The following is a 26,143-nucleotide window of genomic DNA, read 5'->3' on the forward strand; positions in this document are numbered from 1 at the left end:
CTTCCAGGCTGTTCATGACACACATTTGGGGCTCTGCTTTTGGGTGAGCTTTGGCTGAAGGGGAGGCAGTGGGGAAATGTGAAAACAGCCGACTCTGAGGCTTGGGGCTCAGTGTACTCCAACCTCGAGAGAAATTTCCTCAGGCGAGAATATATATAGTTTTTTAAAGAAATATTTGCCCACCAGAGCTTGGAGAAAGTGGGGTTTTTTTACATTCTAAGGCTCTAACCCAGCCACCTCTCCTGGCACATTTAGACTCTCACCTGTGGGATGGAGGATGCAATCTATTAAAGTTCCTCCCTATAATGGTTAGGCTCTTGAAGGAATTAGCCACCCAACCAGGTGACCACACCTGAGAAGAAGCAGCTTGGGGAATGGGCATCAAGGTCTGCCTCTTCCCTCTTTCTCTGTGTGAGGCTGTGCTCCAGGTCATCAAGAACACACACTGCCAACTCTGTTTTGTTAAAATCCAAGTGCTTTTTTTTTTCTCCAGAATATGTGATTTTGCTTCCTTTAAAAAAAAAACCCACAAAAAACAGACAAATCCAGTCGTTTATCCCTATTGTGTCCATTTTCCTAAGAGATATCAATATTTGAATAATAACTTAAATATTCCTGCGGTGGAGGTAGTCTCTCTTCCTAGTGGGACGTCTTCTTGGCTCCTTTCCCAAACTTGGCATCGAGACCCAGACCTATGGGAAGGGAGAAGATGGGCTGAAAATTATGGGGAAAAATAAAACCTACCAATGACTTGGGGGGAAAAGGAAAGTTCAGCCTTGATGCTCCAAAACTGGGGCTTTAAATAAAACTAGTTTCCAAACATGGGTTTTATAAAGCTCCCTCGGAGAAAAGAGAATGGCATCAAATGAAAAAAAAATCACCAAGACACAGGTAATTGTGTGTGTGTGTGTGTGTGTGTGTGTGTGTGTGTGTATTACAGCAAGACTGAAACAGTCCAATTTCTAAGCTCATTCTCTCAACTCATAGAAAGCATAAAGTAGAGAATAAATATAATAATTTTACCCTGTTCAGTTTCTGGGGAAACCTGAGTCACTGGAAGGAAATCACTAAAATGAAATGCTTATTAGAAAGGTTGGATTTTAAAAAAGTTTCCTTACAAACCAGGAATTCTACTTCTGGATATTTATCCAAAGAAAATGAGAACACTAATTCAAAAAAGTGTGTGTTCGTTGCAAGGTTATTTACAATAGCCAAGACATGGAAGTAACGTAGGTGTCCATCAGTAGATGAATGGATAAAAAAAATGTGATACACACACACACACACACACACACACACACACACACACACAATGGAATATTAGTAATAAAAAAAGAACGAAATCTTGCTATTTGCAACAACATGGATGGACCTAGAAGGTGTTATCCTAAGTGAAATACGTCGGACAGAGAAAGACAAATACTGAATGATTTCACTTATATGTGAAATCTAAAACGAACAAACAAACAAACAAAAACAGACTCACAGAACCAAAGAATAAACTGATGGTAAACAAAAGGGGAGGGGGGCAGAGGATGAGTGAAAAAAGTAAAGGGGAATAAGATGTACAAACTTCCAGTTATAAAATAAGCCACAGAGATGTAGTGGACAGCACAGGAAATATAGGCAATAACATTATAATAACTTGGCATGATGACAGACAGTTATTAGACTTATTGTGATGATCACATCAAGTATAAAAATGTCGAATCACTGTGTTGTACAACTGAAATGAATACACTGTTGTATGCCAACTATAATTATTTTTTAAGTTTTCTATAAAATAACTAATTTCATAATTATACAAGTAAATTTTAGAGAGGAAAAATAAAGCTCTATCATTCTCTGTATGGCCCAGAGATGCCTGTTCTGCATGGAACTTACCCAAGAACACAAGCACAGTGCCCACCCACTGCATGGAGCTGATGGGGTTGGCAAAGAGGATCACAGAGGCCAAAATGGTGAAGAACTTCCGAGTTGTAGTGATGATAGAGCAGGTCAAGGGACCAAAATACACAACAGTCATGAAAATGAAGCTCTAGAGAAAGACAGAAAAGGGCGGGCTCAGGTTGGTTCTTGGGTGTCTGCCACGAGGTCTAAAGTCTGAACAGGAGATCAGAGTTAACCCTGCCACCCACCTCTCCCAGCCAGGCCAGTCTCTCAGGGAAGCCACGCCACCCGTCTCAAAGCACTCACCTGACCCAGGGCACTGGTCAGGCCGAACAGCAGGATGTTATAGATGATGGCAGGGTACCTTTCAGCAAAGCTCAGGAACTCCCAGAGCTCGCCAGTGAACAGGATCGCTAGGAAGAAATGTCAAAAGGTGAAGGGTGCATCTGTGTGCCCATGCCCTTGCACACACCCGCATGCGGCCCACTAAAGTACGCTGAAAGGGGATAGGATGTGGGAAATGCATGGAGTGAGCTTTTATCTTCCCATCAGGCATCCTTTTTCTATTTTCCTGACTAGAGAAACTAACTAAAGGCTCTTCCTAAAAAGGCTTGATAACTAGTTACTTCTGCCAAAAGTGACTGAAAGCAGGGATCCTCAGATGTTGTGGAAATACTGATCCACACATCCCTAGTTCCAGGCAGCCCCAAGCACTGGTCACTTCCAGCCATCAGCAGCCTCCTCTGTTATATTGTAAAAAAATATATACTTTCTACATGTGCCCAGATTTGGACAAGATTATGAAGTACTGATCTAAAAGCAAATACATCCATTTTCAAGCTACATTCAACATACACCACATACCAATGTCTCACCTGCCTCAGAGGAGGACGAGTTCCCAAGGCACCCCTGGTTCTACCGCTGTGTGTCCCCCCATGTTGCTTAGCACAGTATGCCCCGACTGAGCCAGGGGTGAGTCGCAAGCCGAGCCTGCCCGTGCAGGTTTACCCAGGACAATTCTCGGGGCTTGGACATAGGGCGTCTCAGAGTCAAGGTAGGACTCTGGCCTGGGCAAAGTGAGCAACTGCCACTGGAGCTGGAGATCAACTGAGTGAGGGCAGTCTGCCCTCTGGTGACACACGGAAAGAACAGCAGAACGGCTCCTTACCAGCTCCCAGCAGCAACGTCGACCAGAGGTTAATGTTCAACATCATGTGGTTGGAGCCTGTTTGGTAATGAGCCCGCATGTGGTCCTGGGAAACACCTGTCAGTCCATCCAGGGTCAGAGATAACAACTGGAAAAGAAAGGTTGTACCCTGCGGTGAGACGGCCAACAGGGCCGCTCCCTGACCCAGGACACAGGACTCTCACCTTTCTGAGATTCCTCAGAAAGCTGTTGCCTTAAGACAGAGTCCTCAGAACAAAATGCGGCCATTTGGTCACGGTGGAGGATGGGGAGAGACCATGCCAGCTCCCTCGTCCCCCAGGCACTGGAAAGCCACAGTGAGAGGCATACTACTCCTTCACTCTTTGCTCTCAGATCTCTGTGATGTCACACGAGCATTTAGACATAAGCCTCAGTGTCATCCCTTTCCCAGGAGAGCTGAGCTGCAGTTAATATTTCAGGCTTCCTACTATGGCCTTAGCAGAGCCAGGGGGCATGTAGCAAGAGACAAAGACCAAAAATGGGGGCAAGGAACACCACAATCTCTCTCAAGACATAAAAGTGGCCTTTTTGTCGGCCTTGGTGGGGTTTTTCCTTGGTTAAGATGACTGAAAAAGGCTGCCTTTCCCACCAGGAACACATACCAGGAGCAGCTCTCCATAGCCAATTGTGTGTTCTTCCATCCCAACTACTTTCTTGGGTTTGTACATGAAAAGGGCCACTCCAGCCACAATTAGCAACACACACAGGTACTTGGCCATTGGGTACTTCTTCTTCAAGAGGGTCACTCCCAGGAGCATGACTACAGGGAAGAAAGAGAATGGAAAATTCAGGAACCCGTCGACATTGATAAGCCCAACACTCTCCTCCTAGGAGCCAAGAAAAGGCTCATGGGAGAAAAGTATGTCCGTGAAGGAAGGCCTATAGAGGATAAGAGGAGGGTGTGGTATGAGGTTGGCACCTAGAGAGAGACGACTGAGCAACAGGGCTGAACAGAGTATAAGGCAGGGAAAGGGAGATAACCAAGGTGAAAGGTCCAGGAAGAAACAGGGCAAAGGTGGGTACCGCAAGGAAGAGAGAAAGGTTGAGAGAAAGTAACTGATGGTCAAAATGGAAGGTAGGGTGGCAATGTAAACACATGGGCCACCAAAATGACTGACCACGTGAAGCCTCTAGCTCCCAGCTCACGTACACCCAACACCAAAGGTATTGACACAGATGAAGGGTGGCAGGGGGAGGAATGGAGGGAGTCCTGGAGGTAGCTATAATGGGATGATGAGGCCTGTAGGGACTCAGAGCTCCAGCAGAGAAGGGGAGGGTTTATGATAGGAAGAGAGGATGGAAGATGGGAGACCATCTTCTTCTCCTTACCTGGAATTGGTTTGCAGGATTTACCAAGGACCTGAAATTAAATTCAGCAAATAATTTCTGAGCATCTGTGATTTGCCAGGTACTATGCTAAGTGCTGCATTAAGATGAGTACGTGTGGGCCTACATCAGAGACGGCAGCCTCACAAAAGCAGCCCTATCGCGGCCAACCCACCCCGCTAAACCTCAGACCCATGGCTCTCTGCACTCTACATTCCCCAAACATACTTTCTTTTTATTTAAGTCACAGACCTGAGGGAAAAACCCTTAGTCCTTTTCAAATAACTTCTGATCCAACCCTCATCCCGCCCTGAGGCTTCACCTGAGTTGGGTAGTTGACAAACTGTAGTGCTGAGTTGCTGGAGACCATGGCCCCCAGATAGGAGATGGAACAGGCAGCATAGAGCCAACTCCGAGTGCGATCCACCCTGGCAGTGTCAAAAAACTGGATCACTGGGGGAAGACAAAAAAAAACAGGCAAGAAAAACCTGGTGGGCCTAGAATGGACCACTGAGCAAAAGTTGAAGCCACATGAAAAAAAACACAAAACTTGTCAAATAAGGTAAGTACAAGCTATTTCTGTCCTCTCACACTGGGAAATATCTGTAGATTATTCAACCCAGCGGTTCTCAACCTGTGGGTCGCAACCCCTCTGGCGGTCGAACGGCCCTTTCACAGGGGTCGCCTAAGACCGTCCTGCATATCAGATATTTACATGATGATTTATAACAGTAGCAACATGACAGCTATCAAGTAGCAACGAAAATAATTCTATGGTTGGGTCACAACATGAGGAACTGTATTTAAAGGGCCAGAAGGTGGAGAACCACTGATTCAACGCTCCAATCCCACCTAAGCCTAACACAAGACCACAAGCAGGGCAGAGGTGGGGCACAGAATCATTCCCTTCAAGGGACTAGTTAGCCTGCGGTTAGTCCCCAGGGAGCAGGGAGAACGCTCAAAACATGCCTGAAGTTGACACCTAAAGGAAAACCAAGGGGACAGAGAAAAGTTAAGTATTCTCAAGGGGCAGCTGTAAGACGGAGGACCCATTCTCTGCACATCTGACCCAGGTGGTCGAATTTCAGGGAACAGGGCTTCACTCCATTCCAGAGCCACGCGTTTGAGAGACTCCACAGAAAGGCCATGCACGGGCTAAAGGGGGCGGGAGACCTTGGGAGTGAGACCTTAAGGCTGGGTCCCTGCCTACCGTCCAGGATAGAAGGGGGGGGGGGCACCTCGCAGAACACTAGCTCGGTACTCACAGATTTTGGCAAACACGGCGTTGATCACACATTGGATGAAGACCAAAGTTAAGGCAAAAGTGAACGTCTCCTGCTTGGCTCCCTCCCCATACTTTCCTCTTGTTCTAGGAACGAAACGCATAAAAAAGACGGGGAGGAATCAGTGTGTTTCCTTCAGCGTCAGCCAGTGTGTCCAGCGGCGCTTGGCACTTTGAAGTTATCCCGCCTCGCTGGAGGCAGGGAGAGCCTGGCAAGGACCACTGGGCTCATTTACCCAAGGGGCCCACGAGATGGGATTTAGAAACTAGACGCCCCAGCCTGCTAATCCCGTGGCCCGGGACAAGAATGTCCGTACAGGATGGAGGTAGAAGAAACGTAGAAAACTAGATGGTGAAACGAGGTGCCCCCGGCAGCAGAAGGGATGTGGGCTACAGCAGCAGGGCCGAGGGCGAAAGAGTCAGCTGTGTGCAAGCATCTGGCAATTCCAAAGAGGACCGCGCAGGTCACGGAACCTGTTGGGGGTGGGGGGTGGGGGGTGGGGTGGGGTGGGGGTGTAAGCAAGTCCCAGCCCGTAAAACCCAAGCTCTTAGGACCAATGGGGGGGGGGGGGAAGGAATCAAGGGAAGAGAAATCACCAGGTCCCGAGAATCCAAAGACCAACTTTCGCATTTTGGACATCTGGGGAGGCGGAGCGGCGCTGCAAAGGTGTTGGGGTGCAGGAAGGGCGGGAGGGCAAGAGGGAACACCCGGGGCAGGGGCGTGAAGACCGCGAACCCCGCCGCAGGCTGCGGGGAGGGGCAGGATGGCGGGGGGCGTCTGCCTCCCCACCCGGGGACCCGCTCACATCTTCTCCTGCAGGATCCCATAGTAGAAGTAGCAGACAAAGACGCCGAGGAAGCAGAGCGGCAGCCGCAGCCGGTCGGGCACCAGGGAGTTGCTAGCGGCCATGAGACGCCCAGGAGACCCCACTGGAGACCCGCTCACAGCCGGCAGCGGCAGCGGCGGCGACAGCTCCAGCCGGACATCGCCGACCGGCGACAGGGGCCTCATAGGAGCTGCATGCGACCGCCGCTCAGCAGGGCCCCACAGCCACCGCCACAACTGCCAGCTCAGGGCTGCCGAGGGGGAAACGCCTCGGAACCCAGAAACCGCTTCCAAGGAAAGGAAAAGCACCTTGGGATCTTGGTTTCGTCTCTACGGCCGGGGGGGGGGGCAGCTGCCCCGAGGTGAATGCCTTGCCCTCGAGATTTTTCCAATCAGGCAATTCCGAGGACAACTACAACCCCGAGCTCCACGGGACGACCTACAAGCTATGCGGGCGTGGAGTGATGATGTAGAAGGATGTGGAGGTCACCGATTGGCTGCGCCGTGTAAAGACTGACAGGTGGGCGTGGAGAAGGCGTGGCGGCCGGCTGGGCAAATCGAGTGGTCTTTTTCCCCGTCGGCCGGCCGGCTTCTGCTGGGTCCTAACGCCAAGAACTGCTTAGTGGAGCGTTAGCGCCCCCTAGCGCTGCCCAGCGCCTACCCGCCTCTTCCAGAAGGATGTGCAAGGCCCGACTTCGGACAGCGGTCCTCCTCCTGCGGCAAACCAAGCGGGGCAGGCCTTCTGCCCCCTCTCCTTCACCCACAGGCAGGGCCACCTGCGTCTGTCACCCAATTTCGTGCCACAGTTTTCTGTCTGTAAAGGGGGTAATTCCTAAAAGCGCCCTGTCACCTCTCGACTGTGGTGAGGACCAAAGGAGCTGCGGTTTGTGAAGCGTTTTATAAATTGTGAAGCGTGCTGTGCGAAGGTATTCATTACTCTTTGAACGACCCTTCCACAGGGGTCGCCTAAGACCATCGGAAAACAGATATATAAATACATATTGTTTTTGTGATTGATCACTGTGCTTTAATGATGTTCAATTTGTAACAATGGAATTGGGGGTCACCACCACATGAGGAGCTGAATGAAAGGGCCGCGGCATTAGGAAGGTTGAGAACCACTGCTCTAAGGTCTCACAATTACCAACAATGGAGCAAACCTCCCGATTCTTCCCGATCAGTGAGCTCCGTGTTGGACCCCTCCCTTATCCAAGTGTGGGGCACCCACCTGCTGGCACCAAGAACCAGGGCAAGACGGACCCCCGGTCTTTCCACTCCCCGCCCCCAACCCCCACTTCGTGGCATCTGGGCTCCCTGGGGAGCGGCGCCTGCTCCCCTCCTAGCAGCCGGCTCCTTTGGCACAGCCTCGGGCAAAGGAAGGAAACTCGGGCAGCACCACACCCATCACTCCAGGCCTGGCTGACTAATGGGGCGGTAGGGGACAGGCCAAATACCTTTCAGCGGGAGGGGAAGGAGAGAGGAGATGGGGTCTGTCCTCGGGCCTCTCTCTCCTTCGTGTTCGTGGGGGAGGAGACCAGCCCTCGCACTGTCTGTCCACTGAATGGGTCAGTGATTGCAGGGCACCGAGCAGCAGCTGGGAGAGGCCTGGGTTCCCGTTCCCTTCTCCGCCTCTTTACCAGCTGGGATTTCAAACGATCCCCTTGACCCCCTCCTCTGGAATGAATGGGGACGTGACAAGTGGGACTGAGCTGTGGTTAGAAGAATGGGCTCTGGGTTCAAATGACCTGGTTCCCAATCCCAGCCATTGTATCTTTCTTTGTCTTTGGGGTGAACGTCGTCAGTCTTTTCTGTCCTTCCCTCGGGAGTACAGTGGGATTTATCACATTTCTCTCATTGAGTTGTTTTAATCTTGAAATGATATCTTATGCAAGCACATCGATGACATTTTATGCGAGCGTTCTCTGACGTTTACCACGTTGGGGTAGGAGTTTGTCTTGAGGTCTTTCAGACAGATATAATTGTAGTTATTACAACTGCCCTTGGGGTAGCCAACTTTTCATCCATACCTTGGGGATTAGTGTCTTTTGTGAAAATGCTTTGTAAACTGCAAAACACCATCAGAATGTTGGGATGGTTGTTTCCATTTCCCCAAAAAGCCCAAGAGCCCTTACAGGTGTGGCACTATTAATAGCTGAGAGGCAGCAGAAGGACAAGAAATTTCTTCTCCTAGTCAAGGAGCACCCACGACGTCAGATTGTCTTCCACTGGTCGCCCTAATTTCCTCTCTGACACCCACTCCCCTGAGGTAGTGTTCCAGACCCATTCCAGAAAAGGATGACTCCCTCACCAAACCTCCACCACACTCCTCATTCTGGACGGTCTTTCCGTGGATCCACTGTTTACTCATCCATGTGAAGAATCCACGCCTGGTGGCTTGAGGACAGGGACCCTGTTCATTGACATCATTATGTGTTAAGGCTCCTCTTAAAGACAAGGATGAAGTAATCAATATAATACCCTCAATTTCCATCTTCTCCCCCTGCCCCCCTCTAAATATTGAACAGAACCTCAAACTGCTGGGAATACTTATTTATTTGGTCTGTTAACACCAAGATCTGCAAAAAAAACAACTTCTAAACACAGGATAAGAAAACTTGAACATTAACATTCTTCTTCAGTTTTGTGAAGCTCTGCGGCACGGAAAATATACAAACTTCAAACAGCTGCAAAAATAGTGTCTTTGGGAGAAAATAGAGTTTCTACATCGATACAAGAAAAATAGGCATTTTTCTAATCCAACCCAGTCCTGGGGCAGGTGGAGGGTACAGAGTCCCCACCTGCCACCTGGCGGAATGCCAGCTCTTCCTTCCTCCCCTACCCACCTGGGGCTGGGCAGGCTGAGCTGCTGCTTAAGACAATCTTAGTCAGGATGAAAGCGAGATGAAAATGCCACTTGGGAAAACGCTAGGGTCCCCTCTCTGCCAGCAGCTGGACTGGTCAAGTGTTATGGCCCGTTAGGGCTGCTTTGGTCTGCTCCTCCAATGAGAGGGAAGCACAGGATGGAGGCTGGGAAGATGTGGGGATCGATCTTCCCGTCTCCTCTTCTACGTCTGTGGAGGAGAGGGGAGGAAATCTGTGGTGTCCCCTCTACCCCGATCAAGGCCAGCTTGCTCCATGACAAGGACAAGGGCCCCAAATACAGTCCTTTGGACTCACACCCAAGGGCAGGGGACCCAAGACCCTCTGAGTGAGTTTTCCACCGAGTAAGGGAGGTGGCAAGAACACAGGTATGATTTGTGAGCTGCCCAGCGGCTAGTGGAGAAGGCAGGTCCCCTCCCACTAGGAGGGGCAGCGTCCATCAGAGAGGGGACCCAAGGCTTTGACACAATAAGTGAAAGTGCTCGAAGGCGGAGAGGGAAGGGCGCCTTTATCCCCCACCTCAGTGGAGCTAGGGAGGGGCCTGCCACCAAGGCACTGGTCTCCGTGGTAAAGTGGTGGGGGTGCCCTCAGACCACCAGGGAGCTGTGGAAGAGCACGGGCTCCTCTGATGGCGGGGTGTGCTGCCAAGGCTCGAACGGCAGCGAGGAGGCCTTGGCGGCCTCTGGATCCTTCCGAGGCGGTGGCCGGGGGCTGGCGGGAGGGAGAGGGGACCCTGGGCTGGCGGGGCAGTTTCGGAAGATGAAGCTCATGCTGGGGAAGAGGGGCTTCATCAGGCTGACGGGGCAGAAGGCCGAGCCGGTCGGGTTGAAATGGACTTTGTTCTTGTCGGGACAGGAAGTCAGGAAGGCCACGTCAGGACCTGGAGATCTGGAGGATGGAGAAAGAAACGCACAGATATACACGTGTGTACGCACGCACGCACGCACGTGCATGCACACTCAGAGCAAAAGAGAAACCATCAGCGTCCAGGCAGTAGAGAAGCTGGGTCTCTGTTAAAACAGGATGGTAACTTGACCAAAAAAACGAAAGGGTACTGAGCAGCAACCAGCCTTTCGAATCCTTGGCTCTTGTGTTTTAGAAATATGGCTGAACAACAGGAAATCTACTTTAACTGAAACAGGAGGGATTGAAGCTAGACAGTGAGGAGAACTTCTTGACAATCTGATTCTAGAAGAGACTAAGGGATCTTTTAACTTGGGAGATTTCATCAATAAACAGTGTTTTGGGGGCAGGCCCCTTGCCTGAAAGCAGAGATCCATGCAAATGACTTTCTAAGACGTTTACAGTCTAGAGCAGGGTTTCTTGGCCTCAGCACTGACATTTTGGGCTGGACAATCCCTGGTTGTGGGGGCTGTCCCGTGCATTATAGGATGTTAATGGCATCCCTGGACCCTACCCACTAGGTGCCAGTAGCACCTGACCCCCTCCCTCCAGGCTGTGACAACCAAAAATGTCTCCTGACATTGCCAAATGTCCCGTGGGAGTAAAAACTGTCCTCCATTGAGATCTCCTGGCCTAAAGAATCTCTTTCTTGAGCACATTGGAAAGGTGTGATTTTTAAAATATGTGCTAGGAGGGAAAGATAGCAACCATTGTGGGAAAGGCAGCCCGACCTCATCAGGAGCTCTAAGTTCTAACTTACCATGTGGTCGTGGCCTGAACTGTCTCACCTTTAACGAGGAAAGAGTCATCCGGACCCTTCTGAGAATGTAGGGGAAATGGAAGGGTAAAAGGAGGTTAGGTCGGACAGTCCTAGAATAAGGAATCCTTCTGATAAGAAAAGGAAGTGGATAACCATGTTGTGAGGTTTAAACAGCCCGAGAAGCTGCTGGTTGTGAGGATCCTGAGTGAAGATGAATGTGTAGGAAGATGGGGGAAGCTCTGTCGCCAGTGGTTCCTAGCAACTACCTTTTCCTTGAAGTATAATATGTCCAGAAAAAGGCACTGAGTGTACAGCCTGATAAGCTGGTTACTACTTTAGGTGTAAATTCTAAGAATTCCAACCCTGCAAGAAGAGTGGAATGGGCAGGAGAGGGAATGTTCTCGGGGTGCGCAGACACACGTGAGGAAGGTGACCCAGCGACCAAGCAACGTGGGAGGGACATGAGGGCAACCAGCACGACCCTGAATAGCTCGATTCCCCGCTGGGAAATCCAGGCCATCTCCGGGGTCAGCAGCTAGAGAGGAGGGGGAAATGTGGCAAAAGAACCACGAAATACAAGAACTTCCGGTAGGAACGTTGACACAATGAAGAGACCCCGGTGAGCTGAGCATTTCCATCCCGGGATATCTTAGAAAGGAAGGGATGGATTAGCACCTTCCTTAAAGGGCTGACTGGGGCAGGAATCTAGATGAGATGACTTTAAGACCTCTTCCAACACGGAGTCTACAAAAGACTCAAGACAAGCAACTGCCTAATTTCCACAAGCAATTCGATGTTGTAATTACTCAGCTATAACGTGGACTAGGGAAGGGCACACAAGTCCAGAGTCTGCTACACAATCTGGCCTCTTCCCTCCAATTCACCCAGAGGACTCAGGGTTCTGGAGAGATACCAGGCAACAGTGATGATGCGAGAAATCCCCAGTTGGCTATGGTTTTCTCCTTAACTCCTACTCTGGGTTATATATGTACCTCCTGCCACCATCCAGGGCCGGTCTCTCCCTTACCTGAGATACAAATGGAGCCCTCAAGGCCACAAACCTGTCCCAGCTAAATGTCCACTCACACACTGCGACCAAACTTCCTGGCTGCCATGGAAACCAACATCCACGGTGAATCTGCCTTGATGAATATTAAAGCTGGGGGGGGGGGCGGAGTGAAATGAGTTCTTAGGGTGCCTATCACAGGGGGCTGGCTGTGTGGGCCAGCTCTCAATGTTCTCTGCTCACGGAAACACGGCCTCTGAGTTGCCCAATCAGGTTTGGGAATATTCCATAGTCCTTACTTGCAAGGACGGGAAATTTCTGTCTGGACATTCTTGACACTTGAATCACTGCAGCTGCAGGGTGAAGACTTGACTTGGAAGCAACTAGAAAGCTTCAGTGGGGACGAGACCCTTCTCATCTCTGCCTGAAGAGAACTACTAATATATCCTCTCTCTCTCTCTCTCTGATTATGGTCTAGCAAATTCTCACACCTTCCCCAGGGATAGGAAAAAATAGTAGAAACCAAGGGTTTAGTTTCAGAACTCTTTCCTTTCCAGCTCCTGCTGCGCTTGCGGCTGGCATGTGGGCAGCGAGCAGGTTTCTATGGAGATAATGATAAGCAAAAATTTGGTGCTCAGAGTAGGTAATGTCAACAAGTTTGATCATGGAAAATCTGCAGCACCAATAATCTAAAGTTGACAGCACCTCTGGGATGAGGGAGAGTCCAAGATGGAAGCAGGGCCTATCCGGTGGGACAACACAGGGCTGGCCCCCCAACCCTGTCCCTCCCGCTAATGTACTCACGTGGCCTCTTCAAACACACGCACTCTCTCACAGCCTTCCGGAGGCTCCCGTTTGAAGACGTAGCTGTGATTGGGCCGAGGGGAGGAGGCAAACGCAAGGACTGGAGATGGGCTGCCGTCTTCAAGGAAGGCCGGGCGGCCTGGAGGGGAGGCTGCAAACAGAGCAAGGCTGAGTCCAGTGGAGCTGAAGGAAGGATCTCCACCACCCTCCGCTCAGGCCCTGGCGTAAAGGGAAGAGGCTGACGCAGGAAGGTGGGGGCAGGGGGCATGCTCATCCAGGCTGTTTTTCTATACTCGACCTTAAAAGATCTTTGAGGCAGCTTACAAAAATACGTATCTTGTTACACAGGATAAAAAAAAAATGCAGCTGAATTGACAGAAAAGTCAGGTCTAATACCAACTGTATGTTCCAGGAGATGAACGGCAATGGGAACTCCAAGCCTCGGACTTAAAGGAATCCTAATTTCTGTCTCTCTCTCTTCCTTCTTTCAAGACTGCACTGCCCTGCCTGCCAACATACCATAGCTTCTTCCTCTCCACAGCCTTGAAAATCTATCCCTTCTTCCAGGAAGAGCTCTTGTACTGACTCAGAGAAGCAATCTTTACTCAACCCCACTCGTGGGATAAAATTCCTCTTGCTTCTCACGCAGCGAATGTACGTTCCCTAGGTTGCAAATATTGACTTTATCTGTATTTATCTCACATTTATTCCTTCTTACTCTATGCTCTGTTTACCTCTGTGTATTGTTAGGTCCTGCCTTGGCCAGCCTACCTCATGGGGTTGCTGTGAGGATCAAATGAGGCGATGCAGGCAACGGTGCTTTATAAAGTAAGGGTCGTTACTATCGGGAGGAAGGACTCGGGTCTTGTCCTGTTCGTGATGCGGCCAGGGCGCAGCAGAAAGTAGAGATTTGGAGTCAGAAAGTTTGGGTTTCCATCTGGGTCAAACCAGGGCACATTCTCTTATTTTATGTCATTTACAACCACCTTGAGACCTAGTGCTGGTAATGGGTACAGTGGACACCTGAACAGACTTGAGGGCCTTCAAGCCAAATATGGGATGAAGGGAGGGCTTCTTTGGATTCCAGTGAGGATTAAATAAAAGTATAGGTGCAGGGACTTTATGTAAATTCCAAATCAGAATCGATATCAAGGACCATTGTTATGACTAGTATAATGTATGGAATAAAGACGACTCACAAAGATATAGTAGTTGCCTGGCAAATAAAGATGCCAGGCCTGCCATTGACTACAGGCAGAAAAGGGAGTGGAGATGGCTCTGCACCCCGAGTGAGCCCTGCTGCCTCGGCCGCCTCAGGGCCTCCTCAGCTTACCTTTGTCATTGGGGATGGATGCCAGCTCCTCGACGGCACCCCGATGTTCCTCGCGGCTGATCTGGCCAGAAGGCTGGGGGGATGCCAGGGGCATGGAGGGAGAGCTGGAGAGGTTGCCAGGCTCCAGGAGCAGGAGGGGGAGATCGCAGCTGCCACTCTGGGGGGGAGCTGGGGCGCGGTGCCCATCAGGAATATCGAGGATCTGCCAGGGAAAGGGTGGGTGATGACTCTGTCCTGGCTCTTCAGGACAACAGAGCTGTGGGGACCCTTGGGGTCCTCCCTTTGCCCTTGTTTCCATCCTCTATTCATAACACACAGCGACAGCAGGACACCATTTCCTCAAGTCACTGATTTCCCGACTCCCCAGGCCCATCTAAGGGAAAACCCCTGCTATTTCTCCCCTAGCATTTCGGTCTTCTCCCTGGTAGCACTCGCAGCCGATCTATAATTGCATATTTATTTGAATGGTTTCTCAGTGTGTCACCCCTATCGGGCTGTAAGCCTCATGAGGGCAGGGACCTCCTGTGTGCCAGCCACCAGGACACCATTCCTCTGTAGGCCACGATGGGACCAGTACGCAAACACCACGCACTGAACACCCTGCCCCCTTCACATTCAGTGGCACTTGTACCTACAGCTCACCAAATTGTGCGTGTGTGTTTGGGTGGGTATAAAATTCTACATACATGCCAACTTAAAATCAGTCAGCAAGTAAATGTAAACGGAGGAGTGTGCCCACTAGAATTATATTCATACTGCCCAAATGGCATTCCCCAATTGTACTGTGTCAGTATATAAATGTGCCTGAGACTTCAGAAGAGTTAGCAAATAATTCTGCCTGGGAGTGGGTGGGGAAGAAGGCCACATGGGGGCACTGGGCAGGAAGGATGAATATCTGTCATCAGGTGGAGATGGGGGAAGGGAAGTGGTAACACAGGCAATGGGTGGCTTTCACTGGGCACAGGGGTGACGGCAGCGGTGCCAAGTATGCGGGAAGTGAGCTGGTGCTTGGCTGAAGAACAACGTCTCGCTCTTTCCTCCCTCTGGGACCTGCCTCTCTGCCAGCCCCTGCTCCTCCTCTGTCGACCTACCACCACAAAGCCTTCCCGTTACACCCACGCAGCTCTGCTGTCCCTGTGGGGAAGTCCATTTGAGTCTAATCAACTCAATTCGTGTTCCTTCTGCAGGCTGGTGTCTGCCTGTTACTCTGCTGATGCGGCCATCGCCTGTGAGCCCCAAAGAGCAAGAGTCCCAGCCCCGGCGTCTAGACTCAGCCAGACACCACCTGTCAGTGCATCCAGGCTGCAGCCCCACTCACCCGCAGCAGCTCCTCTTCACCCTGCTCCTTCACGAACACCTCCTCCAGCTCCTGGTTGAGCCCCTCGAGGCTCCTGTGCAGGCAGGGGCTGAGTCGAAGGACAGGGGACCCTGCCGGGAAGCTGGGAGGGGAAGCCTGAGGAGGAACACATGAAGCACTCACTGAAACCCACCAAGCTCGGTAGCTATCAGTTCTGGCCGGGGGTAATGGTCATGTCTACACGGCAACACCAAGTGAGTAAAGGAGGAACTGGGCACAGGGACTGGTTGCAATAGGTCCAGTCAGTGGGGTTTTCTCCAGAAGGTGGCGCTTTGAGGTCGGGGGTACGCTTTTAACGGCTGCAGGAGCATCACGGCCTCAATCGTACAGGGGATGAGGGTGGGGGAGAGAGAAACTCAGAACAGTAGGAAGCTCTTCCAATGTCATTCACCAAGTCCAAGTTTGCACTAAAGCTTTACCTGGGCACCCACAGGGCCACAGGACATATGGTGTGGTAGGGCTCAACCCGAGAGGCTCTGCCCACATGGTGGGGGGAGTGTGCCCTGGACGACAAAGGGGAGAGGCTGGGTGGTGACATACCCTCAGTGTTCCCCGCACAGCATGGTCTCCTTGGAGGGGGGAGCCCCGCTCCTTCTCTTTCCCACTGCGGCTCAGCTTTGTCCTCTGCAGCTGTTGCTTCAGCTTGGTAATCTGGGGGCCCAGAGAGAGGGAGAGGGGAGGCAGGTGAAGCAAAGCAAAAGTGCACTGGCTCCCTCCTCCCAGCACGGCTCCTGCCAGAGGCCCATGGAAATGCCTAAAAGGGAGATGGCAGTTCATCCTCCATCTCAAGCCACCTCCGTGGTGTTCCGAACTCTGATGATGGGTTCATCGGGCAAGCTGGGAACCTTATCAACTGGGTGACTTGATAGTTTGAATTACCATGTATTGCACAGATGGATCAGTTTCCAACAAATTTAAAAATACACAACACTCAAACCGTTTTTGTCTTTCACAGGTTCTGAAGGCATGGAATACTACTCTATGAATAGAAATGGGAAATGATGTTTTTGAATTCACTCCCCAAAGTACATTCACAGCTATCTCAAAGGTCCGGGACCAGGAAGGATGGAAGGATTTCCCCCCATTTTAGAGCAGACTGCACTGAGCAAGGAGCAAGCTCTCCAGAGGGAATATCAGATTTTGTCCCGACTTCCATTTCCTGTAACAATTATGGGTTATCATAAACAATTTTGAATATTATCCCTGTCACATTTGGGATTCTAGACCTACTTGCCTCAGCTGGCAAATGCTCAGAAGCCGAGCTATTTAAATATGGGCCTAAATTAAATGGAATTCGGAGGGTAGATGTGCTGCCCACAGCTACGCAATATGACTACTGCCAAAAAGAAAGTGCTTTCAGATTTGCTATTGGGGATCATTCAACCATGACTCCATGCTTAGTGTAAATAACTTGCTTACTCTGATAATTACAAACGTTAAATACTTTGCATTTTCCACTAGCCTTAAAGACTTCATATTTTTTCTGTTTTTGCAACCAAGAAGGCAGAAGTGACTCTCCCACAAAAGAGTCAAGGGTGACCCCTGGCAAGCTGGGCAGGAGCAGACAGAACTGGGTTGGGAGCCCTGGAATTCCGGTCTATGGCTTTCTCTAGTCAACCTTGATGACTGGAACCCTCCTGAGAGAAAAGGAAGGCCAGGAAAAAGTGCTTGGAAACAATAACTATTTTTTTCTTCTTTTAAAACGAAGGCTGGATGAATAGTAAGTACTATATGGGGCTGGGGCTTTTCAGTTCCCAGGAAGGCACTCCCTATCTTCCTCCAGCCTCTGAACCGCTTATCTGGATCCAACCTCAAAGCACAGAGAGAACAATGGTGGCTCCCACCCTGTGCCCGGCTGCTGAAGGGCACCAGCGGCCACTGGCCAAGCCCCTGCTGGCAGGACGGTCTTGGCTCCAAAGGCCTGGCCACCAGGCGGCTGGGAGGCAGCTGCAAGGAGCCATCACATTAGGGAAAGACCAGGTCAAGGCAAGGGAAATGGAAGTGTGGGCCCACTTGGGAGCAGGTGCACCCGCGGTGCTGGGGGTGGACAAGAGCAGCTACTCCGGCCAGGAGGCCAAAGGGGACGGTTACCTCTTTGCGGTGGTCTGTGCTACCCCAGGACGCCGAGCGCTTGTGCGCACAGGAGCTGCTCCGCTCTCCTTCAAGCTCTTGCCAGGACAGGGGGGTCTGCGGGGAGAAGAACCGTGAAACGGAGCAGCTTCTCAGGTGGGCTCAGGGGAAGCAGACACACAGTCTCCCGGACAGAGGCAGTGGCCTCTGCTCTCTCATCTGCTCCACAGCCTCCTCAACGCTGTCAGCCTCTGTTATTCTTCCAGGCTTCTCCACTGACTCCCTCTTTCCCCATCACCTTCCTCCTGACGAGCCAGCAAGGCCGGCCTGCTCTCTGTTCTCTACGACTTCTACACATGGCTGACAGGCCCAGTTCTCAGTGCTCCCCAACACTGAGCTCAAGGATTGCCCGCCCTGTCCCCACCAGCTCCAAAGAGCATGGGCTCAGGGACACACTGGCCTCCTTTATTCTCGAGCCCTCCATGTGCCCAGTACAGGCCCAGGTTCCTGGGAACCTAACGAAAGCAAGTTATTAGACAGGAAGCATGAATTGGAAAAGCAGAAAAAAGGTCAACAGAGATCCCCTCCCTCCATCCCAGTCTGTGTGGTGCGGTGCCTCAAGCTGGTTCCGCGAGTTTCCCCTGCACACAGAGTAAGTGCTAGGAGGCCTCTTGAATACCCAGGGGTGGGACATTTTCAGGATGGAGGGAGCCAGAATTCTGAATTCAGCCCTGACTCCTGATCGCTCTTGGCTTTGTCACAGCTCCTTCTCCTGGGCCCTGCACTGCTCCTCGTGAGAAAAGGGCTGTCAGTCTGCTGGCCGCCCTCCTCTGCTGCACAGAAGACAGAGTTGTCCCAAGTTGGAGGCAGGGGGAGTGTGTAGACCCACTTCCTGAGCCTCAAACCGAGGGAGGAAGCTGTTGGCTCTAAGCACGAGGCAGGAGGACAAGATTCCGCCCCACCACCAACATCCCTAGTTCCATTCCAAGGGAGGGGCCCAAGGGGGAATGCGCCAGTGGAACCAGTTCCTCTCTAAGTTCTTTGCATGAGCTGCCAAAACCATGAGGGCCTGGGAACCGTCTCCTACAACAGATCTGCTGACCTCCCCGGAGAGGTTGCAGCAAACAGAAGGGGGAGGAAAAGAGAGAGAAACCCAACAACTCAACACCCAACAGCTGCTACGAAGAGCTCAGCAGGGACAGGCTGAGCAGGGCTGTGGGAGCAGCCTGTCCTGTGACAGCTGCCGGGGAGGGGCCCTGGGCAGGGGCTCCTTGGTTCTACCTTCTCCCAGCTGCCCACCCATCAGAACCTCGGCTGGACTGAAACAACAGCCAGGGTGAGACAACTGCCTACTTCCCTTCCCTGAGGCTGGCACCACGGGAGACTATCAGAGATCCATCCCCCCACAGTCCCCTCCTTTAGGAAAAAGGCAGGCAGCCCAGACCCCAAAGCCCTAGAGGTGAAGCTGCCTGACAGTCTATGGAAAGCAAGCAGCTGTCTGCTCCCAGATGCCTATATCTCTCTAAACCAGAGCTGGCAGACGGACCTCAGAAATGGCTGCTGCATAGATTGAAAAGTGAGGAGGAAGTCCACCTCCCCCTCAGCCCCCTAGGTTCGGCGGGTGCTTGAACTCTCCTCCATCCGGGGCTCCAAAGCCAACCCCACAGGTGACTAGCTCTGCTAATCCAAGTGCTGAGTCTCGCACTAGCCTGTTGTCCCTGGAAAGGTGGCAGCGGCTATGGAGGAGGGATGACAAAGGCTAAGGTGATGAGCCTGCTTCCCCTCCTCCAGGAAGATGCTGTATTCGCAGGTGGGTGGTGAGAGGTAAAAACAGCCACATTCAGGCTGCCACCGGTTCCACTAACATCTCTGGCAAACTCTTCAACTGCCTTCTCTCTTCTGAAACATGTGAGGGGGTGGAAGGAGAAATGTGGGCTCGCGCTGGAGTTTAGAAAGGATGTGAAAATTCACGGCAGCGAGGATCATCTCCTCTCTCAATCTGCTTTACTTCCCTGCACTCTGTTCTGCAATGTCTTCCAGCAACTACTGCCTACTCTGTGTGAACTGTGCTACCAAGGCCACCGCTGTGCCTCAACACTCCACCCCGGCCGAAGACATCACCGTCTCACCCTCCATCCCACGGGCTCTCCTCTCCATATTTGCCTCTGCCTTACCCAGGCAAACCAATCCCAGCTCCTCCTTCTTATCCACGCATTCAACAAATAGCTCCTCAATGCAAACTGTGTCAGGCAGTGTTCCAGGTGCTGGGGACACTACGATGCACAAACCAACAGAAATCCTCTCCCCCCTCGAGTTTATGTTCTAGCTGGGGGACACAGTCTCAACAATGACAAGTACTAAAGAGAAAAGTACGCCAAAGAAAGGGGCTGGGAATGCTGGGATGTGGGTGGGGCGATGGGGAGACCGACTTGATTTTAAATGTCCAGAAGTCTCCAATGAAAAGGTAATGCCTGAAGAAAAACCTGAAGGAGATGAGGGAGTGGGCCCCGTAAGAGTGATCCAGGCGGCGGGAACAGCAGGTGCAAAGGCCCTGGAGCAGGAGCGAGCCTGATGTGTGGAGAACGATGAGGAAGTCAGTGCGGCTGGAGCGGAGTGAGCCAGGGGCACAGCAGTGGGAGGTCAATAGATGTGACAGATTGAAAAATGGTCCCCCACAGTATCAGGTCCTAATCCCTGGAACCTGTAAATGTTACTTAGGCAGTCACGTTTTTGCAGAGATGATTAAGTCAAGGTAGAAATATTATCTTGGGCTATCTGGGTGGGCCTTAAATGCCATTACAAGTGTCCTTAGGAGAGACAGTGGGAGATTAGACAGACACAGAAGAAAAGACGATGTGACATGGAGGCAGAAATGGGAGTGATGTGGCCACAAGCCAAAAAATGCTGGCAGCCACCAGAAGCTGGAAGATGCAAGGAACGGATCTCCCAGAGAGCCTCGAGAGAAAGTGCAGCCCTGCCAACACCTTGATCTTGGCCCAGTGAAATGGAATTTGGACTTCTGGCCTCCAGAATTGTGAGAAAATAAATTTTTGTTGTTTTAAGTCACTAAGTTTGAAGTAATTTGTTATAGCAGCTTTGGGTACCTATACATAGATTATGCTGTATCTGAAGCTGTTTACATGCTGGCCTTGAGAGTTCTCATGGCAGACATGTGCACAAGTGTGGTCTTTGGTGCCTCCTACTGAACCGGGAGCATCAAGAGTGGGGGCCCTGCCCTGCCCCTTATTTTCAGTGCCCCTGGGTGGACAAGCCCCTCCTCCTCTGGGTCTCACCACAAAGGTCTCCTTGGAGCATAGAGAAGTCACGGCTATTGAAGGCTACCCTTCAAAGAGCAACCCTCTACGGCACAACAGGAGCCAAGCCATGCTGCGTGACAGCACGGTAAGGAGTCGTTCCAGATGACCCTTTGGAAGCAGGGTGGAGCTTGTGCTCAGCAGGCCAAAGTCATGTTGGTCAACGGGACTCATGCACTGGAACAGATTTGTGTGAACACCCTGGCCCGGGGGGAGCAGCTGAAGGAAAAGCAGGGCTATTTACCAGCCAACTGTGCAGATGATGCTCGGATTATGCAAAACTGATGTGGGTTAGAGCAAGGAAGCCTTGCCTGGGGTTCTGGGATCCCAGAGCACCATGTGGAAGGGTAACTGGGCACGGGGACGGAGGAGAGATTTCCAAAGACCAGCCTGATAGAACAAGGCAGGGGCCAAATGGAGCTGAAAGCCCTCCCAACTATAGTCTGTTTCTCTGCCCCCAACCCAACTAAGTTTCTGCCTGGACTCTGCGGCAGGAAGAGTCTAGTTGTGTTGTCTCCAGTGACGTTGGCAGAGCCCAGCTGGGTCCTAGCAGCATAACCCAGTATACCTGTGTGGAGGCACCGGACAGCATGGTGCCTGGCTTGGTCCAGATGGTCAGCAATTACGTGTTGAAATGAAATCCAGCAGGGAATCGGCTCCCTGGGACTCTGGCCAGACAGAGACAGGAAAGACTCTGAGGGGGGTCTGCCGGCCAGTTCTCAGAACTCCGGCTGCAGGTGGCCAAGGCCACCATCTCTGGCCCTACAGTGACTATGCAATGCTCACATTTTCCATCATGAACCCATTTTCAAACATTCTGTGCTGTTGCCACACCACATGCTGAACAACTGGTCCTGCTCACCATTTGGGGAAGTGGGCGCTGTGCCCGGGCCCCCACACCCACAAAGGCAGGCCCATGATGGGCAAACTGAATTGTGTGTCACCACTAAATGTTAAGGCACTGGCTTGGGAGAAGGAGGACGACATTTCACAGGTAGGGCAAGTCACAGAAAGGGAAGTCTTCCCAAACAAAGATGCCACCCTGCCTCCTGCCTTCAGGACACACCATGAGGTTTGTCAAGGACTTAAGCCATCTTTTTTCCTAAAGGGTAAGTCAGGCCTAAGAAACAAGTCTGTCATGGAGGCTTCCCCATCTCCCCTGGAACAAGTGAGGCTGGGGATGAACAGAAGAGGGGATGGTGGGTGGGGGCGGTGGGTGGAGGGAGGCAGAGCAGGTACCCAGGTCCCATCTGTCTGCAGATGAGAACACCAGCAGGGGAATTTTGCTCAAACAGCCATGCCAGCTGTGGTGAGACCACTTCCTCCCTCCAGAAGAGTGCAGAAGACTCCAGTGCTTTGCACAGCAAGGAGAGAGAGGGGTGACCGCAACCGGCATGTGGGGCCACCACCACCTGGCCCAGGTCCAGCCACTAGGAGAGGCCACTTGGCAGCCAGCTCTAGTTTACCAGCTGAGTTGGGAGAAGAGTGGTCCGGAGAGGGGAGCACATATTCAGGTTGATCTGGAGAATCCTGACAAGCCATCCAGATGAGGGTGACTGCACAGAAGCGCTCCTCCTCCTCCCTGGCTGGCCACTGTGCGTCCAGCTCCTGCTGCACCTGAGCGCTTCCTTGGTCTCACCAAGCTGGTCTCTGGGAGACCTGCTCATCCCTCTCCCATTGCTCGTCCTGCCTCAGAACATGCAGCATCTCCAAAGCACTCCTTCCCCGAGCACCACATTCAGACCTCCTCTCCTTCCCAGAACCACCAGCTTCCCAATGGGACCCATCCACTTCTCTTCCTCCCCTGCCCCAAGCAGCGGGGTAACTCAGCCCTCCATGTCAGACTCTAAATTGTCTGGACACTACCTGTGCCTGCCTAAGGGCTTAAAACACAGCTAAGCCCAGGGAGGGTTACTGGGGCTGTTGTCAACCTGCTATATTCGACAACAGAGGGCTTTTCACTCCACCTTCTGCCTGTGAGGAAGCCTTGAGGATGCAGCCCGACTGGCTACCTAAATAGCCTGGCAGGTGACTTGTGCTTGCTGCCCAGGTCTGAAACTTGCCTGGAACGGGCAGGGCTCCTGCTTGCTCTATGGGGTTCAGAAAAGGGAGTTGCACAGTGGTTCCCTGTCTTTACTGCAAGGCAGGCCCCCGGGAATGCCAGGGCTGATGAGGTCTCCAAACACACACTCTGGCTGCTGGCTCCGGGTGGAGGGGAAGAGGGGGTGGGGGGTGGAGAGAGGTGCAGGCGGTGCGGGGAGGAAGAGTGCAGAAGTGAAGGCCAGCCAGATACAGTGGATACTATATTGGTGTGGCTGGAAGAGAAAGGACAGAATGTGGGGTAGGGGTGGGAACAGGCCCCCTCAAGCTCAGAAAAATTAGGGTAAGAGAGGGCGTCAATTTATTTTTAACAGTTTAAAAGCTTTCAAAGACTTTGGTAGATCCCACCTCCCTACCTTTCCCCTTAATCCCTAGTATCTCCCCAATAAAAACTCATCTCCAGTCCATTCTGGGTGATATACCCATGCTCAGTAGGGAGATGCCAGGAGAGCCTCAGGTCATCATGGTGTAATACCAGTGTGGAAGGTAGCTTGTGCCAGGCCAAGGACCCAAGCAGGAATTTGAATGGTGGCCAAAACCTAGAAGCAGAAAATTCCCAGAAGGCCAGGAATGAAAGATGGGCAGAGCGCAAACTTGGTTTGGATGCCTACGTTGATCAGAATTCTCCCACCTCCTGACTGCAGCCACAATATTGACAGGTTGCTAAGAGTTCCTCGAGGGCTGGAGCCCATCCCAGGGAAAGAGGAAAGCTGCACAGCTCGGCCTTGCCAGACCCATGGAGGCGCATCGCTGACCTCTGTCTTGCTGTGGCAGGAAGCCCAGACTGGTTATATAAAAGATCTGGCCTGCAGTTGGAGCCTGAGCAGCAACACACAGCCTAGAGTCCATGCCTCTGAATCCGGCGGGGAAACATCCGAGGCCAGCCCTGCCTGGAGTTGACACAGAGAATGCTATGTGAAGAGTGGGATGGAGGCTTCCTAGAAGTCTGGCAGCAGGAAATGACAGAGACAGGCTACATGGCAGCCTGCCATCTGACAAAGAGGGATGCATTCATGAGCTTACACACGTGAAGTAACCTCAAGTCCTGTTCCTCCGGGAAGCCCTCCGTGACTACATACATTATTTGGGCTAAACACTACTCTCAAAAGAGAAAGGGATGTGTGCTCCAGGTCGGTGACGGGGAAGCATGACCTATCCTAGTTGCCCTTTTCTAAGGGTACAGGGAGCAACAGTTCCCAGGGCTCCCAGGAAGTAGACCTGCTCTGTCCGCTACCTGGAGTGTGTTCTCCCTTCACTTTCTGTTCATAGATCTAAAGGGAGCCATCGATTTCAACAGCAGTAAATTCTTGTAGGGCCAAGGTAGGGTATTCCCATGAGAATTCCCCTCCTCTGAAATGTGCCAGATACCTGGCCCCACGCATCCCTTGGCTGTTTGTTCACTGGTCTTCATGGAACTGGCACCCAGACTCACAGCGGCCAAATCTTGTTCTCATTTCCTTATTCTTCACTCCAACATGCCAAGAACAGTGCTGGGCATTCAGACTCTCACTAACACCATTGGAAAACGGGCCTCATTAAAAAATAAATATATAAAAGAAAGGGACTGACGTGATGTGCTCAGAAGAGGCGGCAGGGTAAAGTGAGCGCACGAAACACTTCCACATTTGGCCACCACCCACCCCATCTACAGCCAGGCAGAGCGGGCACCGTCCCCCCCACCCCCCCACCCCCCAAGCTGCAAAGGAAGAGCTGACTTGCCCAGTCTCCCCAGGATGCTGCTTTGCCTCTGAGCCCGTATCTTCCTTCCTGAGGACAACTCATTTGTTCTGAGGCTGAACAGGAATAGGTTTAAACTACATCAGAAGGGAAAATGTTTGACTCTTAACAACATGATGGCTGAGATTGTTGAAGTCTTGAATCAGATGAAGAAATACCTTTGTATAATTTCACAGATGACTTCTTGCTCAGGCTAACACTATCTTATTCAGAAGCTGACAAATGGGCTGGGTGATCTGCGGCGATTCCTTCCAAGTTCACGATGCTTAGTGAAAAGGCTGTCGGGAAGAAAGGGGACCTGGGCTCCACAGGACACCAATGAGTCCATTGAAATCCCAGACTGAGCTGCTGGCTAGGGATCAACTCTCCATTATCTGAGAGCCTTCTACTCCTATTGCTCCAGTGAGATCTATCCTGGCTCAACACACTCTTTGGCCACCTCTTCCAGTTGTCTGGGGAGTGCAAACTCAACTGGATGTTGGCCCCGGTTTAATTTTAGCAAGGCAAATCTCATTTTTTTAAACTTAGAATAAATTCCAAAATCAGCTCTTGCTTACCCACACATCAATACTCAAGCCAAACTGAAAAACCCAGATTGACTTCTCTCCCATCAGTCAGGTGCAATACATACTCATTTTCATGTAAGTTTACAAAGAAAACCGAGCCGGTAAACATGAGATGACAAAACGCTACATGGTGAATATGTACAGCCGAAACCCAAGACAAGTAATTTCAAGGGCTGAGGGTTGGAAAGTAGACCAAAGGCCTCCTCAGCCAGCCCCTGCCCCCATCCTTATTCCCTTTCCAGTTAGGGGAGAGCATTACCTGGGTGGCCTTGTCATTGGTACAGCAGGTGAAGGCCCCATCGGCATCTCGTGGCCACTGGCCCAGGAGGTACGAGCTGAGGATGGTGTCCAGGGAGAACGTGCGTCGGACCTGAGGTGGCTGAGGCCTGCACACGGGCTTTTCTGCACACGGGCCGCTGGCTGGAAGAGAGCACAGCACGCCCCTTGACATCAGCATGTTGGGAAGAGGCATGGAAACCAACCTTCTCTCTTCTCCGAAGCCTCACCTGACTGCCACCTCTTCACGTGCATCCGCCCCCTCCTAAAGGAATCTGAAGCTGCCCGTAAAAGCACACACAGAGAGCTCTCCCAATTAACCAGCTGGCTGCTATCGCTGGAAACAATTTGCACATTTTACTTTGGACTGGGATGACCTTATATACATGTCCTCCGTCTTTTTCCTGTTCCTAATGGGCTAGGAACTGTGAAGTCTGAGGCCTCCATACGGAGTTTCCTGAGAGCAGGACTGTTTCCCATCATTAGAGAGGGAACGCTAAGTAGAC

At 51.6% G+C, this 26,143-nt stretch overlaps 2 protein-coding genes across 4 annotated transcripts in view; both read right to left on the reverse strand.

The window, feature by feature from the left end:
* Window positions 1-497: 497 nt before the first annotated feature.
* Window positions 498-6,752, reverse strand: SLC35B1 (solute carrier family 35 member B1). Its single transcript, XM_036339290.1, has 9 exons — window positions 6,512-6,752; window positions 5,689-5,792; window positions 4,746-4,876; window positions 4,427-4,457; window positions 3,700-3,857; window positions 3,059-3,185; window positions 2,197-2,303; window positions 1,885-2,038; window positions 498-692 (listed from the first exon to the last, which is right to left on the reverse strand). Exons 1-9 carry the CDS (start codon window positions 6,715-6,717, stop codon window positions 640-642), a joined length of 1,071 nt encoding a protein of 356 aa, XP_036195183.1. The 5' UTR covers window positions 6,718-6,752; the 3' UTR covers window positions 498-639.
* A 2,314-nt stretch (window positions 6,753-9,066) lies between these two features.
* Window positions 9,067-26,143, reverse strand: part of FAM117A (family with sequence similarity 117 member A) — a 40,975-nt gene continuing 23,898 nt past the window's right edge. For all 3 annotated transcript variants that reach the window (XM_036339287.1, XM_036339289.1, XM_036339288.1), the window contains exons 2-8: window positions 25,621-25,781; window positions 17,666-17,761; window positions 16,115-16,225; window positions 15,536-15,670; window positions 14,218-14,419; window positions 12,885-13,035; window positions 9,067-10,299 (exon numbers count right to left, since the gene is read on the reverse strand). In XM_036339287.1, the coding sequence (XP_036195180.1) occupies window positions 9,999-10,299; window positions 12,885-13,035; window positions 14,218-14,419; window positions 15,536-15,670; window positions 16,115-16,225; window positions 17,666-17,761; window positions 25,621-25,781 (1,157 nt within the window). In that variant the 3' untranslated portion in view covers window positions 9,067-9,998. The remainder of the gene's footprint in view (window positions 10,300-12,884; window positions 13,036-14,217; window positions 14,420-15,535; window positions 15,671-16,114; window positions 16,226-17,665; window positions 17,762-25,620; window positions 25,782-26,143) is intronic.

The sequence above is a fragment of the Myotis myotis genome, unplaced genomic scaffold (assembly GCF_014108235.1).
Source record: "Myotis myotis isolate mMyoMyo1 unplaced genomic scaffold, mMyoMyo1.p scaffold_m19_p_17, whole genome shotgun sequence".
NCBI lineage: Eukaryota > Metazoa > Chordata > Mammalia > Chiroptera > Vespertilionidae > Myotis > Myotis myotis.